The sequence below is a fragment of the Tasmannia lanceolata genome, unplaced genomic scaffold, assembly GCF_043159265.1.
Source record: "Tasmannia lanceolata isolate RefF3 unplaced genomic scaffold, GAP_Taslan_0.1 ptg000008l, whole genome shotgun sequence".
Classification (NCBI taxonomy): Eukaryota; Viridiplantae; Streptophyta; class Magnoliopsida; order Canellales; family Winteraceae; genus Tasmannia; species Tasmannia lanceolata.
This window is the reverse complement of record NW_027518685.1, coordinates 31,293,538-31,309,282: the sequence shown is the minus strand read 5'-3', so window position 1 is coordinate 31,309,282 and position 15,745 is coordinate 31,293,538. Positions and strand designations below refer to the sequence as shown.

At 38.5% G+C, this 15,745-nt stretch overlaps 1 protein-coding gene across 1 annotated transcript; it reads left to right on the top strand.

The window, feature by feature from the left end:
* The first annotated feature begins 2,151 nt into the window (after positions 1-2,151).
* On the top strand, positions 2,152-4,865 carry LOC143885181 (nuclease). Its single transcript, XM_077389222.1, has 2 exons — positions 2,152-3,463; positions 4,256-4,865. Exons 1-2 carry the CDS (start codon positions 2,228-2,230, stop codon positions 4,475-4,477), a joined length of 1,458 nt encoding a protein of 485 aa, XP_077245337.1. The 5' UTR covers positions 2,152-2,227; the 3' UTR covers positions 4,478-4,865.
* Positions 4,866-15,745: the final 10,880 nt, after the last annotated feature.

Here is a 15,745-nt window from a genome sequence, read left to right as displayed (position 1 = left end):
GGGGCGGATACGATTCTTAAGGAGAGTGACCAGTGGCACGACTCAGGGAGAGGGTACTTTTGTCCCGAAAATATAAAACTATTAAATATTAATTAAATAGTTAGTTTCCCAATTAGAGAGTTAGGGTTTCCAAAAACTTGCAGAGTTAGGACTCTTAAAAGCAAGAGTCTATAAATAAACCCTTAGGCTATAGAGTTTGGAAAAATCAGATTTGAAGAGAAAAGACTGAGTCGTGCCACTGGTCACTCTCCTTAAGGCCCCGTTTGGATGTGCATACTTCATCAACCTATTTTAGGGAAATGATAAATGTGCCCATTTTCATCACATGGGACACCCAACTGGAGTGTACGTGGCAATCAAATCTGTTGAAAACTTCTCACGCAAAGTACATCAGCCCCTCTGCGGGTATCCCAAGTGATGAAAATGGGTGCATTTATCATTTCCCATAATGACACTCTTGTCTAATAAATGCTTGTCCCCTCTCTTTTTTCACAAAAAATCAATGGAATTTTTTTTACATGCAACTAAACGAAGCTGACTGTTTGGATCCAGTGAAAAGAAATTAAAAAATATATATTTTCCACAAAAAAAAAATTACAGAGTCAAATAGGTTTGCAGTTTTCCTTAAAAATAATAGGTTGGCCAGTTTCATACGTATGACAAACACAAAATATGCCGTTGTTTCCACAGAAAAAAGTCAATGGTTTTCGAATTAATCTGAAACTCCAACCGTACATTCAACACTTTTGTCGTGAATCTCGATGGCAACTGACGTCAAAATAAAACCAAGAAAAGAGATAAATTTTCTCACCAAATTAAAAGGGCAGTGATAAATCGACTATCTCTCTCCTCTTTCTCTCTCTCTCTCTAACCTAGAGGAGAGATAAAGACACATGGGGAGTCGATTTATCATTCCCCAATTAAAAACAATCACTCTTATGATCTTTAAGCAATCTTGACCGTTGATTTGGGTCCAATCCTAACCATCAGATCAACAAGTTTGGATCATCGGCGGCCAACGATGATGGACCAGACTTGTGATCGCACACCAGATTGATGGACCGGATCATGACACATTTGTGGGCAGGATTAAATAATGTGATCATAGCATCTGATAATCTTAGCCGTTGATTTTGAACAGTTGGCTAGATATAGTTTTTTACAGTCCATCTTCAACCCTCAGCGAGGAAAAACAAACGCAGATTATTTGATATTTGTTTGTGTGACTTGATTTTTGTGATTTTAGCTATCAATAGATCAAACAAAGGAGGACCCCACTGCATCAAAGAACATCCCATCCGTAAGATTAAGTCCGAAAAAAAAATCAAGAGGCTAGGATTGTCTGTCAAAGTGGGGTCAACAGAAATGGACTTGACAAGCTGATCAACTGATCGATAGACTCTACATAACAAATATACCCTCTGTAAAGGGATATTTTATATGGTGCGTGCAAGTGAAGTCCATTATTTTTCAGAAACTACAGTAGGACCCACTTAACAGTATGATCTTCACCGTTCATTTCTCGGGACAGAACATAAATAGACTGTACCCCGTAGATCATCTCCATACGATGATCCTAACCCTCTGATCTATAAAGGGTTCTATAATAATGTGCAGGCCCGATGCTGATTGGAGGGTTAGGATCATCCTATGGAAATGATCTATGAGGTAAGCCTATTTACGTGGTGTCCCAGTTTAGATAATCTTATTAAGGAAATCCTAACCCTCCGATCTATAGAGGCATTTATAATGTACAATCCCTCTACCGATTGAAGAGTTAGGATCATCCAATGGGTTAGGATCCTCCTATGAAAATCTACAAAGAAAATAATAGGTTATGCTCAACTTCTATATATCGGATGGTTAGGATCATCCTAAGGATTTGATTTTTGGCCACGTCAAATGGACGGTTAGGATCATCCTAAGTGGTACATTTACAAAAATACTGTACCATATGGACGTACACCGACCATATAAATAACGTCAGCGGTCAACGAAGCTGCTTCTTTTGACCAAATGAGATTTATCACGTTCTCTCCTCCTTATTTTTCTCTCACGCGCCCAATTCTCACACCGCGTAATTCTCGTTTCCTTGTAATATCCCACACCGCGTTCACACCCACACATATAAAAAAACCCACTCACTCCCATGTTCACATTTATCAAAAATTCAATTTCTCTAGACTCTCTCTCTCTACCTAATCTTTCTATTTTGCCCTTTGTATAAATGACAATTACACCTTCACCATCCTATCTCTTCCCAGACCAAGAAGATTTCTTCCTATTAGAAGAAGAACAAGAAGGCTTTTTCTCATCTGAAATTACAGACATGAAGAAGAAGAAAAAAGCAGCCATAACAGAGCTTATTACCTCTCTAATAATAGCCTCTGAAGAAGAAAAAGAAGAAGAAAAACCAACAGCCCATGAAGAAAAAACCTTTATAGAAGAAACCCACAAGAGAAAAACCGAATCCATGCTCCAATACTACTCTCACCTCCAATCTTATTATTCCGATCTCGATGACTCAGACCGAGTCAGAACAAAACGTTCTCGGCTCGCCGCGGCCGCAGCTCTCTCCGCCGGCGCCATTCCTCCGGCGCCGGAAAATCCCACATCCGGCGTTGTCCAACACCGGCGGTTATGGGTTAAGGACCGGTCAAAAGCTTGGTGGGACCGGTGCAATAGCCCGGATTTCCCTGACTCGGAGTTCAAAGCGGCGTTTCGGATGAGTCGACTCACCTTCGATATGATCTGCGCCGAGTTGAACTCGGTGGTTGCTAAAGAGGACACCATGCTACGCGCGGCTATTCCAGTACACCAACGAGTCGCGGTCTGTATATGGCGACTCGCTACGGGTGAACCGCTCCGACTTGTTTCGAAACGGTTCGGACTCGGTATTTCAACCTGTCATAAACTCGTTCTAGAAGTTTGTTCTGCTATTAAAACTGTTCTCATGCCTAAATTCCTTCAATGGCCTGAAAACCCAACAAAAATCAAAGACGAATTTGAGTCAATTTCGGGTATTCCTAACGTTATCGGATCCATGTACACGACCCATATCCCGATTATAGCTCCGAAAATAAGTGTTGCTGCTTATTTTAATAAAAGACATACAGATAGGAATCAAAAGACTTCATATTCGATTACAGTTCAAGGGGTGGTGGACCCCACCGGAGTGTTCACGGACGTCTGTATTGGGTGGCCCGGATCCATGTCGGATGATAAGGTGCTTGAAAAATCAGCCCTTTATCAACGGGCCAATTCTGGGCTTTTGAATGGAGTTTGGATTGTGGGTAGTTCTGGGTACCCGTTAATGGACTGGGTTTTAGTCCCTTATACGCATCAACATCTTACATGGACTCAGCACGCGTTTAATGAAAAGATTGGGGAAGTACAGAGAGTGGGTAAGGAGGCTTTTGCAAGGTTGAAGGGGAGGTGGTCTTGTCTCCAAAAAAGGACAGAGGTAATTTTGACTTGTTTTTTTTTGAGCCATGGTTGTGTTTCTTTTTAATTTTGCTCTGAATCAATTATATGGTTTGTTAATAAGAGTTAGATTCTCGCTTATAGTACAACCATATTTGATCGATTATGGTAGTGATTGCAATTGAATCTGCTCATCTACTTCGACTACGATTAGTTTATGGTTCAATTCTTGGAAATAAATTGTATCCAATAGGATTCGAACCTATGCCAAAGGTTTAGAAGACCTCTATCATATCCATTAGACAATGGACGATTTGCTTTTCATTCCAATTTTAAACCAAATAATTCTTTGTGGTAGAACAAAATATCTTTAATTTCCCCCTCAAATAGATTCTTCTTTTTTATTTTTGAAGGAATGTTGTAGTCTTGCCTTGTTGCACTAACTCTTTGAATGATTACTATTAGTTTATGGTACTGCCCGAAACCTTACCTTAGTTTATGGTCCAGTTCTTGGAAATAAATTGCGTCCAATAGGATTTGAACCTATACCAAAGCCAAAGTTTAGAAGAACTCTGTCCTATCCATTAGAAAATGGACACTTGCTTTTCATTCCAATTTTAAACCAAATAATTCTCTGTGGTGAACAAAATATCTCTAATTTCTCACTCAAATAGATTTCTTCTTCTCTATTGACAAAGGAATGTTGTTGTCTTGCCTTGAACGGTGTGCTAATCCTTTGAATGAATATTATTACTTTATGTTACAGTTCTACTACTAATTTATGGTACAGTTCGAAACCTTATCTTACTGGTTTACATATTACTGACAACAGGTGAAGCTACAAGACCTTCCGGTAGTGCTCGGAGCTTGTTGTGTTCTTCACAACATTTGCGAGATGAGGGGGGAGGCCATCGACCCAGAGCTAAAATTCGAGCTTCTTGACGATGAGATGGTCCCAGAGGCCGGCCTCCGGTCGGTGAGTTCTATGCAGGCAAGGGATAACATTGCTCATAATCTCTTACACCATGGCCTTGCAGGAACTTCTTTTCTGTAATTTCTGCTTCTTCCCAGTCTTCTGCGTCCTCTGCTCTTGCCATTGTAATTCTTTATTTTTTTGTTATTGTTGTAAATGGCTGGAATGTGCAAGAGAACTTCGCCATAGTGTGATTCGATCTGATACTGTTGTTATTCGTTTTTTAGGGGGTTCTTCTATGTAGATACTCTCTCTTCACCAGTTTTGGTAGGATAGAATGATCTTCATTTGATTACAGAGATGTGGGATATGGAAAATTAGTCTTACTAGGGTAGAATAATCTTCATTTGATTACAAAGATTTGAGATATGTAACTCTATAGAATGGTATTCTTTCTTTTGTGTTCCATATGTTTTTGTTGCTTGTGGATTATACATCGTTCATATAAAAGGAGTATTCTTTCCTGCTTCATGATTTCTGTTATTGAGCATTATTTCCTGTTCCAAGATTTCTATTAATGATATGGTGTGAATTTCTTTCAGAAAACGTTTCATTTGCTTTCGAATGAAACAGGGCTAAGCGCCTACTCTGGATGAAATTCCATTGAAAATCTGAAAATTTTAGATTCGTATTTTTTTTCTTCATATTTTTTATTTCTAACCTCAGTTAATGACTGTTTTTTAAGTATTTGAAGGATATTTAATGTCTTTGAAACCTTCCAATTGAATGAGAGGGTTAAAAACAGATCAAAATCCCTCATTTCTCTATTTTTGCAAAACTCACTTCTCTAAAACCCTACTGAAGCATAAAGAGAATGATTTCTTGTGATTTTATTGTGTGATTTCTTTGCTCCATCGCATCATATAAATGACCTCGCGGCTGCAATTGCATTGAAAGGGCAGCGGTTCATAGAAGGGGTGCAACTCGGGTCGGGTTGACCTCAACCCGACCCGACTCGAGGAACCCTTTTTTCCAACCCGAACCATACCCGACCTGAGTTTTTAAGCTTACAAAAAAAATGCAGCATTATGTCTCCATTTTTGCCGGAGGGAAGCTGTTTGGTGGAGGCCCCTATAGCTTGTTCTGGTGTTTCATAGGTAGATCTAGGGTTCCTTAATACTTGTCCCGATCTTTGAAAAGAGAAGAAAGATATGCAGCTTGCTTGCGGCTTGTTAAAGGGATCTTTCCTTCCGTCCGAAGTAGCATCCTTAGGCACGTCCTTAACGCGGGAGGGGAAGAGATGAAAGATTCATAGTCTCGAAGACAAACAAGAAAACTACCTGGACTGGCCGTGTCCTCGACATGTCTCTGGCTTGCTCTCGAATATTAAGTACTCACTGGTTCATCAAGGAATATGTCATTCCCAGTCAGACCCACCTATTTTCCAGCATCCTTTCTTGGCTTGCTCTTCTATCACCTCTTCTCCAAGTTTCTACTGAGTTGGAATCCCATTCTAAGGATTCAGACCCACCTATTTTCCAGCATCCTTTCTTGGCTTGCTCTTCTATCACCTCTTCTCCAAGTTTCTACTGAGTTGGAATCCCATTCTAAGGATTCCTGCGGTTCCACACTAAGGGGAGTATTCTTTGCTTCTATTGAAGTGGTGACTCAAAAGAGGCATTTGGTATGATAAATGGTGAATTTTATTAATGTTTTGAACTAAATTTGATATTTAATATTTTTTTTCTTGTTTTTGAATTTTTCGCTATTAAAAAAATCATCAGTGAGCAGAATGGAACACTAAAACGGACGAAACACTAGTAAGTTTCATTGCGGTGGGCAAAACGAAGCACCCACTGAAACGAAATTAATAATGAAGCAACGGATGTATGAATTTCGAGAAAATGACAACATGGCTGTGCTCTTTATTTTTGTTGCTTCTTCCTCTAGTGAGGGGGAGACCTCTTGATTTCCTGCTATCAGGTGGAGATCTATAATGGGAAAGCAGGTGCTTGTCATAGTTCTGCTAAAAATGCTCAAAGTTCTATTCGATAGATCTATTTGGCCAGGATATGCATTTCTCTTTTTGATGTTTAAACCTTAGACCTCACGACAAAGTGAATGCCCGTCTCATGTCCTACCTTTCCCCGGGGCTGCTTCTATTCTGGGTTAAAGAAAAGTGTGCCTGTCACAGGTTTATCTGAACTCTGAACTCTGGAGTCTTGTGTGTTGAGACCACTTCAGGATTTCTAGTGACTTCTATCTCACTGTGTATTTACTCTTACCAAACTTTCCTATCAGATAGGTAGCTAAGATTGACACAGGTTTCAGGGATACATCATGGAGAGATTCAGTTCTTTATGTTGTTCTTGCAAAACAATTCAGATTGTATCAGATCTGTTTGTAATTTTTTTTGGGCCCTACCTATAGATGATTTGCTTGAGTCATAAGCATGGAGTTTAGTAGGTTGAGAAACATAAGTTCTAGTAAACTACATCATATGCATTTGGACTTAAATATAAATGAATCTATTTACCTCTGTATGTGCTTTCCCAAGTCTTCTCTATATTCTAGGCTGGATTTTTTTGTGTAACTTTAGTTTGACATGTCAGTGAATATTCAGGTGGCCAGTTGCCTTCATGTTATATAGTTTTTTTTTTGGGGGCAGGGCTGGGTTTACTTTTCTTAGAAACCAATTTTCTTTTTTTGTTTCTGAGTTCAGTCTGATACAGTTCTGGACCTGAACATTAAAGAATAACATGAATCCTAATTGCGTGGATGGGAGGCAAGAATGAGAGAGGGAGTTGGAATGTGGTGTTTATCTGAAATGTTTGGAAGGATAAACACATGTAATTTCATTCGTATCAAATGAGATTAAATAATTTGGATCAGATATAGTTTTATCTAGAATTAGTTTATTTAGGCCCTGTTTGTTCTGGATTTTGAGAATGACAAAAACTTCAAAGAGCATAGAAACTGATTTGAGTTAATGGTGATACTGAATGGTAAAAGTATGGCAGTGACAATGGGTCATAAGAGTTGCAAGAGGACTGGGGCTTCCTCCTACTAGGAGACAGAAGTGTTGCTTTTGATCATTAACAATCCAAACATTGCAGTTCTTGTCACTTATTAAAATAACAATTCATCTGAACTCTGGCTTCTGCCATAAAGCATTTGGTTTTTTTTTTTTTTGTATGGGAATAAATTTCATTAAAGGGTAAGGGGGACAGAGAAAGTCCACCCGAAAGATACAGAAAGCCACTAAAAAGAACAAATAATACAGACAGCCCCCCAACAGACAAGGATTTGGTTGTTCATACTTCTACATTGATCGTTCCTTTATTTCTCAGTGATGAATACTTTAGACTAGAGTCTTCTCTCTCCAAGGAGTTGAGAGAGGCTATTGTCAGTCCCGGAAAAGACAAGCCTCCAGGCTAGAAAACTTCTCTTTGACCCCTCTGGGAAGAGAAACAGAATCCATGGTTCTAGCGGTTGAATTCTTACACTGCCATACCAACCTGATGTTTTTAGGAAAAAAATTATCTAGAAATAACACTCATGTTAATTCCTGAGAAAGTGGGTTTTGAACTTAAAATAAGATGGGGAATAGTCTTCTTGCTTACGGTTGGGCAAGATTGAGTTAAAATAAGCTAACAGTATCACCCAATTTATAGCAATCCAAGTTAGGGCAAGTTTCTTCTCAATAAAAGCCTTCTTTGTTGGTAGAGATGAAGGGAAATGGAGAAGGAAAGTGATACAATCAGAGATTGAGTAGATATTATTAGATTGTTTCTATTAGTTAGTATATGCTAATTACCTTATATTCACAAATTTAGTAGGAATCTTTGCTCTTATTGGCTATTAGCTTATTTAGATTTATTAGGATTTTTTTTAGTAGGAAAGTGTTGTAAAAGAGATCTCTTATCAAGCATGTATGTTAAAGTATAAAAGATAAATAATGCCTTTATCCAACTGCTTAAGCTTTTGGAGAAGTTGGGAAGTTAACAATGTAATCGTCATTTTTCAAGATATCAATGAAAAAATATCTTCTTCTGCTACTCTTCTATTGTTCTTGAGGATATCTCCCCGGACGTGAGATTAATCAAGTCTCTCTTCCAAGCGTTGTATTAAGTGGTATTAGAGCCGACGATCTTCGGCTTGCGTATCGATAATTATGGTAGATGGAATCAGACTTAAACAAATTGAGGCGGAATTGAAACTCCATTGCAATTTCTAAACTGGAAGAATCCGCCTCTCATCATTCGACAGAGCTTACGAAGTTGCAGGATGTTGTTGCTCGAATAGAGGCTTCGATTACAAATCAGTTTCCATAAATTATACGATTCTTGGGAGCGACAGTCATTCGTAATGTGCCCGCTGAATCATAAATTGGAGGTAATGCCATCGATCAGAGTGATGTCTTTTTTCCAAGAATCTCAGCCCCTCCTTCTGGTACTTTCCAACCCTGTTATGCAAAGATCGATTTTCCTAAATTTGTGGGCGATGATCCGAAGGGTTGGATTTATTGTTGCGACAAATTTTTTGGGGTTAATGGAATTGATACAGAGCAAAGGGTGGCCCTAGCTTCGATTCACTTGGAAGAGAAAGCTGTTCAATGGTTCCAATGATTTGAGCACACCCACGGAATTGTTTTTAGCCGGTCTTCAAAAAGGCTATTTGTCAGCGCTTTGGACCAAAAGTTAGAGATGATCCCATTGGAGATGTTATGAGGCTTCGACAGACTGGAACGATTGTAGCGTATCAAGAAGATTTTGAAAATTTATCCAGTAAAACTGAAGATTTTCCTGATCAATTTTTTGTAAGCGCATTCCTTGCGGTCCTTAAAGATGAGATTCGACCAGGTGTGTAATTGTACAAACCTACAACTCTTGATCAGTCCATTGAGTTGGCTGGGTTACATGAGAAATTAGTTGATGCTATTACTTGTCGTCCTCGACCCCCTCCGTAACTTGCTCTACTGCCATCACATCCAGGTCTGAAACCTCAATTTGGTGGTAACAATAGCGTTTCTCCCATCAAAACATCTCATCAAAAAACAAATGATGGAACACCGAGAAAAAGGCCTCTGCTACAACTATGATGAGAAGTTTGTACCAGGATACCGTTGTAAGCGAGCTCAACTGTTTCTATTAGAAGGTTGTGATAACGACGAGGTTGAGGCAGAAATAGAAAATATTGATCTTTCTCCTGAAGAAGTCCCACCTGCGGATTTACAGATATCTGTGTTCTCACTTACAAGTTCGTCGTCATTCCTAACTATGCGTATCAGGGGGTTTGTAAAAAAATGCCGATGTTGATTCTTGTGGATTCCGGGAGCACATATAACTTCCTGGACCCGCAAGTGGTGAAACGATCCGTTGTGCCACGCAGAAATGAGCGATGAATAGTGCTTCCATTGTGGGACACTGGAAGAACAACTGTCGTTTATTGTTTATACCTAATAAGCCTCATGACAGACCAAACCTTTGGAATGTATGTCTATATCTTCATTGCAGAAACCAATTGGACTGGTCCGCTATTACATAAAGTGATAATGTAATCTCATATGATTGAAATATGTTACACGATATTAGAGAATAAAATCAAATCGTAGATTGATTGGGGTGGATTTTAGATTGATTGGGTTGGATTTTAGATTGATTTGATTAGGTGGTAGATTAAGGAAGAAGGCCAGATTAAATTAACAAGATTAGATTAGGATTATCTCCCCAAATCATGTCATATCTCTTTCTATGTTTATCTTCTTGAGTGTTCTCTATATAAACACTCATTGGGCTTGATTGTAATGCATCCAAGAATAATAGAAAATCTTCTCTTCAAAATTTAACATGGTATCAGAGCCAACGACCTTGGCTTGACCTCTCCACAAGTGCTTCTGTTCTCAGGCGGATGGCCGATCGGCCGTCCGTCCGGACAACATTGATCCCCTTAGCCTAGATCTTGCTCCTCTTTTTTTTTTTTCCTCGTCTTGCCTTCATCCAACGTATCCCTCTTTCTCTATTCTCTCCCATTTTATTTTTGCTTCCTCTACTCACACAGAAACAACAAGAAGATCAAAAGTTGAAGAAGGTTTATCTTTTGATGCTGCTCAACTCATCTTATACAAAAAAAGGGTGTATCCCCAATGTGATATTTGCACACCCCTTCCTTTTGTTCAAAGTGAAATCATCCTCAATATTTGATATCCGCCTCATCATTTTCCTTCCATCGGAACAATTGTCAATGTCATTTTTGTTCTACAATTGCTATTTGCTATCAAAAGCCGCTAGTTGTCGCTTCTCTTTATCTTCTCTTCATTTTCATTCTGTTTATCTTTTAACTTCTATTTCAATATTTGATTTTCTTTTTCAGTTGAGGTGCCTTTCTTCGAGGTGCGTGCCTGAAATAGTCACTCTACTCAGTTGAGGGGCCTCGATTCCTTGAGGTTCGTGCCTGAGAGAGTTAATTTCCATGAGCATCGGTAATTGCCGACCTATGATGTCTTGCCCATCGAGGCCCATTCTTGCCCATCGAGGCATCATTTTGCCTATCGAGGCATTGGTCCATTGTGATCCATTTCCAGAAGGTTCGGTATTCAAAATCGGCCTAAAGACTCGTCCATTCCGGCTTGAGTCCAATTCAGTTCTTTGAGGCTATGTGCGCCTCATCTTTCATGCGACACATTCTTCAACAACAGGCGGCAATTCATCTTCAGCAATATCAACAACAAGCGGACATCGATCGTAACAGTGTGCATAAAAAAAATTGACATTTCTTTTTGGGGATATCTATTGTAATCAAACGTATATCGATTTCCAATCCATATACGTTTGAGGGGGCATATTAGAGAATAAAATCAAATCGTAGATTGATTGGGGTGGATTTTAGATTGATTGGGTTGGATTTTAGATTGATTTGATTAGGTGGTAGATTAAGGAAGAAGGCTAGCAAGATTAGATTAGGATTATCTCCCCAAATCATGTCATATCTCTTTCTATGGTTATCTTCTTGAGTGTTCTCTATATAAACACTCATTGGGCTTGATTGTAATGCATCCAAGAATAATTGAAAATCTTCTCTTCAAAATTTAACACAGGGAAAGCAGAAGATTAAATGAATGAGAGTTCTACCTATTTGTGATAACGAATGGAAAACTTGTGATCCATACTGTAAGATCCTTTCATTTAATATCTATCTCAAAAGTTTATTACCATTGGGTATTCTGTTGTTTTCAAATAAAAAATATTTTTCATAAAAATTTGGTAATATGTTAATTGCTCAGAGTATCATTATAAATCCTTGGTTTGACAATGTTTTATTATACTGATTTATTCATTGTTGAATGTCACACCCTTAAAAGGTTAGACACATTTCAAAACCAATTCTTTGGAGGCACTTGCAATTAGGTCATATTTGCGTAGGTAAGATCACACGTAAACTTTAAAAATAATCAATTTCCCCTTTCGTAATTAATCTATGAATGCCACAAATTATTGGATTTGGTTCACACTAGTGTGTGGGATCCCCTCATTCATTCTTATAGAGGTGGGTTCGTCTATTTCACCGATGAGCTTTTCTAGGGTATAAACACATAAAGCATTGCAAGACGGAGTCCTTTGAAAAGTTAAAAGAATTTTAGATGTGAAATGGAGAACCTGATGGTTAAGAAAATTTAAAGTTCTCCATTCAGAGAAGGAGAATACCTCTTGAATGAATTATGAAGCTTCTCTTAGAGATAATAGCTTAAATCTCAGTGAACTTCCCCTACAATACTATAGGTGACCATAATTCCAAAATTGATTCAATTTCTAGTAAAGCTATCATCAGTTTTCTCCTTCATTGCACCTCATTCAACATAGGAAGTCTCCATCCACCAATTTAGGGATTGGTTTTATAACACTTAGGGGGCGTTTGGATACGCGGATATTGTTAGTGATTTTAGATTTTCAAAATCATATGTTTTGCATATTTTAGTGTTTTGGAAAATGTTTTATCAAAAGCTTTTGGGAAAAAGAAAATATTTTCTTGGAAAGATTTGCTTTTACAAAAGGATGTAGAAGTGTAGTTGAAAAGATAGTCCCGTACCGGATGAGAGAAAAGAAAGAGAAGAGCTTATAAAGCACTACACTTTTCTATTACTTGTTTGATTGCACATTGGGTTGAACCCATGGTTGGACCCGCGGGACGGTGCAACGCACCGTTTGCACATGCGCACGCGCGGCGTGGGCAATGGGCTATAGGGCGCATAGTGGCGCACTTTGCACTTCGCACGTACGCAACATCGCGAGGAGCGATTGGAACCTTTAATTTTTCCATCTACAAAATGTGCAGAATTCGGTCATTTCAGATAGAAATCGAATTGGCAATTCTGACAGTCTTTACACTCTCTTCTACACTCCTACAAAAATCCCCAAGTATTTCTACATACTGTTTTTCTTTTGTTTATTGTTCTAGATACTGTTTTTCTGCAGAAACAGAATCTAGAGATTTCTCTAAGGCTTGAAATTTCGGAAGGGCATTTCTGGTTTGATTCCGCTAGTGCTACGCGTCATCAAACATTAGTAGGGCTTCCCTACTAGGCTTCATTGTATCTTGGAGGCAATTCGCGGATCCCCTTTGCACACTACTAGTGGGGACGAATCTTGTCTTAAGAAAAGTGATATCACGCCTAGAAGCAACAAGTTTCTGTTTTCTATCAACAACAGTACCCTTAATAATTCAACAGATTTTAGAATCCAGGATTTTAGTTTGAAAATAGTGTAAAAGACGGTTCATGATCTGGCTGCTGCATGCTGTCCTCGCAGCGTTTCTTGGATTTCAAGTAAGAAAACCAGGTTTTAGAAACCTCTCCCCATCATGAGATTTCTAAGACCTGGTTTTCTTACTTAAAATCAAAGAAACGCTGCCAGAACAACATACAACAGCCAGATCATGAACCCACTTTTACACTCTTTTCAAACTAAAAACCTGGATTCTAAAATCCGCATATCCAAACGGCCCGTTATTGAAAGTGAAAAACTATACTATGATCAGACATAGACCATGGTTTTTAAACTAGACCTTCAAATTCAACACAAACAGGACCGTAGCTTGGCAACTGTTTCCTTTTCAATTACAAAGGGTATATTTTATGGATCAGTAATTAATTGGAACAGGCTCAACACTAGAATCGTCAGCCCTTGAAATTTAATGCTTTTGGAGGAATGGATTCAGCCCATTTTTGCTACAAAATTCACATAATAAATGTCCCAATTTAGAAGCTTCCATCAAAATAGATAGGTCTCAGGTAGTTTGCAATCACAGTCAACAAGTGGAAACACCCATCTAGCATTCCTTGGTGCTTTTCAACTCATTAACCCGTGAGTCTGAACCTTAATGAAATTAATCCAAAGTCTTAAGGACCAGCAAAAGGGAAGTTAAGATTTATATGCTCTAATGGCTAAATTGGAATGTAGAAAGCCGACTAAATAACCAGCATATGAACACAATAATTCATTTAATGATTTCAACAGCAACATACACTAAATATAATTAGTGCAGAACAATGACTTCTTGGTTTTAAACAAACTCTAAATTTCCTTGTCAATTCAATTCATCAGTGCATTTCTGCTATGAGCATTGTCAATTCAATTCATCAGTGCAGACTTAGGCCATGCTCATTTAAGATTATGACAATCGATTATGAGTGCTAAACCGATTATTGGACTCAAGTTTAAACGTAATTTTGAGTCCAATAATTGGTTTGGCACTGACAATCGGTTGTCATAATCTTAAACGAACAGGGCCTTAAGATGTTTTGCCGACCGATGATCAATGAATGATCTAAGATACTTAGAGAGGTGTACTGGGAGAGGATTCTACCACCAAAACTCCATGGATTTTGCATAAAGTCCCGCTGTTGCTTCCTGGATAGATTGGCTACCTATATTGACATCCTTGGGGCGATTCTTCAAGGACGACAAATCCGATCCAGCAAGGGGGATGCTTGAATCTTGAAACTGAAAACAAACCACCTTGATTCACAAGGTAATTTTGGGAAAGAGGGGAAAAAACTTCAAATCAAAGTCTCCGTATGAAGATAATTTTTGGGGAAAGGCCTATTTACATTGAGGCCAATCAAACAAATGGTTTGGATATTGGAATAACACGCGCGGGGGGTGGGGGGTGCGTGGTGTAAGGCCCGTAATGAATTTTCTAATAAATATGCGATATATGGATATGGTATATCAGTGTACGTACATAGGTGCACATATCTACTATAATAAGCCGGAAGCTTTTCTTACTGTTCACCCCTACCGCGTGTCATCGTCCCTTCCTCCCCCAGCTGCTTTTTGTCTGCTTCTTTACGGTTCAGCCCTCCAACAAATTTTGATTTCCCTCTTTAACACAGGAGTTGTTTTTTGGCTTGGGAGATAGGTTTTGCCCCGAAAAGCAGAAGACATACCCTTTCATCGTACTTTTTTAGGTAATTGTCATATCTTAAGACACCCTATTCGTACTTTTGGGGTAATTTTCCAACTTTAGCTCCATTTGTAGGTAATTTTTCATTTAAAACTTACCACATTCGTCTTCTCTGCAATATTTTGAAAGAGAAGACTTCTCCTGCAAATATTTTGAAAGAGCCCCTCATTACTATTGTCAGAGATTTTTGACTTTTTCCCGTAATCTACTATAATAAGCCGGAAGCTTTTCTTACTGTTCACCCCTGCCGCGTGTCATCGTCCCTTCCTCCCCCAGCTGCTTTTTGTCTGCTTCTTTACGGTTCAGCCCTCCAACAAATTTTGATTTCCCTCTTTAACACAGGAGTTGTTTTTTGGCTTGGGAGATAGGTTTTGCCCCGAAAAGCAGAAGACATACCCTTTCATCGTACTTTTTTAGGTAATTGTCATATCTTAAGACACCCTATTCGTACTTTTGGGGTAATTTTCCAACTTTAGCTCCATTTGTAGGTAATTTTTCATTTAAAACTTACCACATTCGTCTTCTCTGCAATATTTTGAAAGAGAAGACTTCTCCTGCAAATATTTTGAAAGAGCCCCTCATTACTATTGTCAGAGATTTTTGACTTTTTTCCCGTAATTGTCATATATTAATACATGTTGTTCGTATTTTTTTCGTAGTTTAAAAACTTTGTAACCATTTGTACGTAATTTTTCATTGAAAACTTTATACTTTAGCTTATTTAGTTTTCTATGTAATGATTAGGTTTGCTACCAACATTTGCCGTGCGCATCTTTTCACCGAGGATGGCTTTAATGTGTAATGATTACTTTTTTTTTTGTTTGCTACCAACATTTGCCATGCGCATCTTTGCACCGAAATTAGATGCCACGTCGCTGTACACGCAGCTTCTGTGTATACATCATCAACCTTATCTCTTCCGATACGTGTCTAAAAGACAATAAAAAA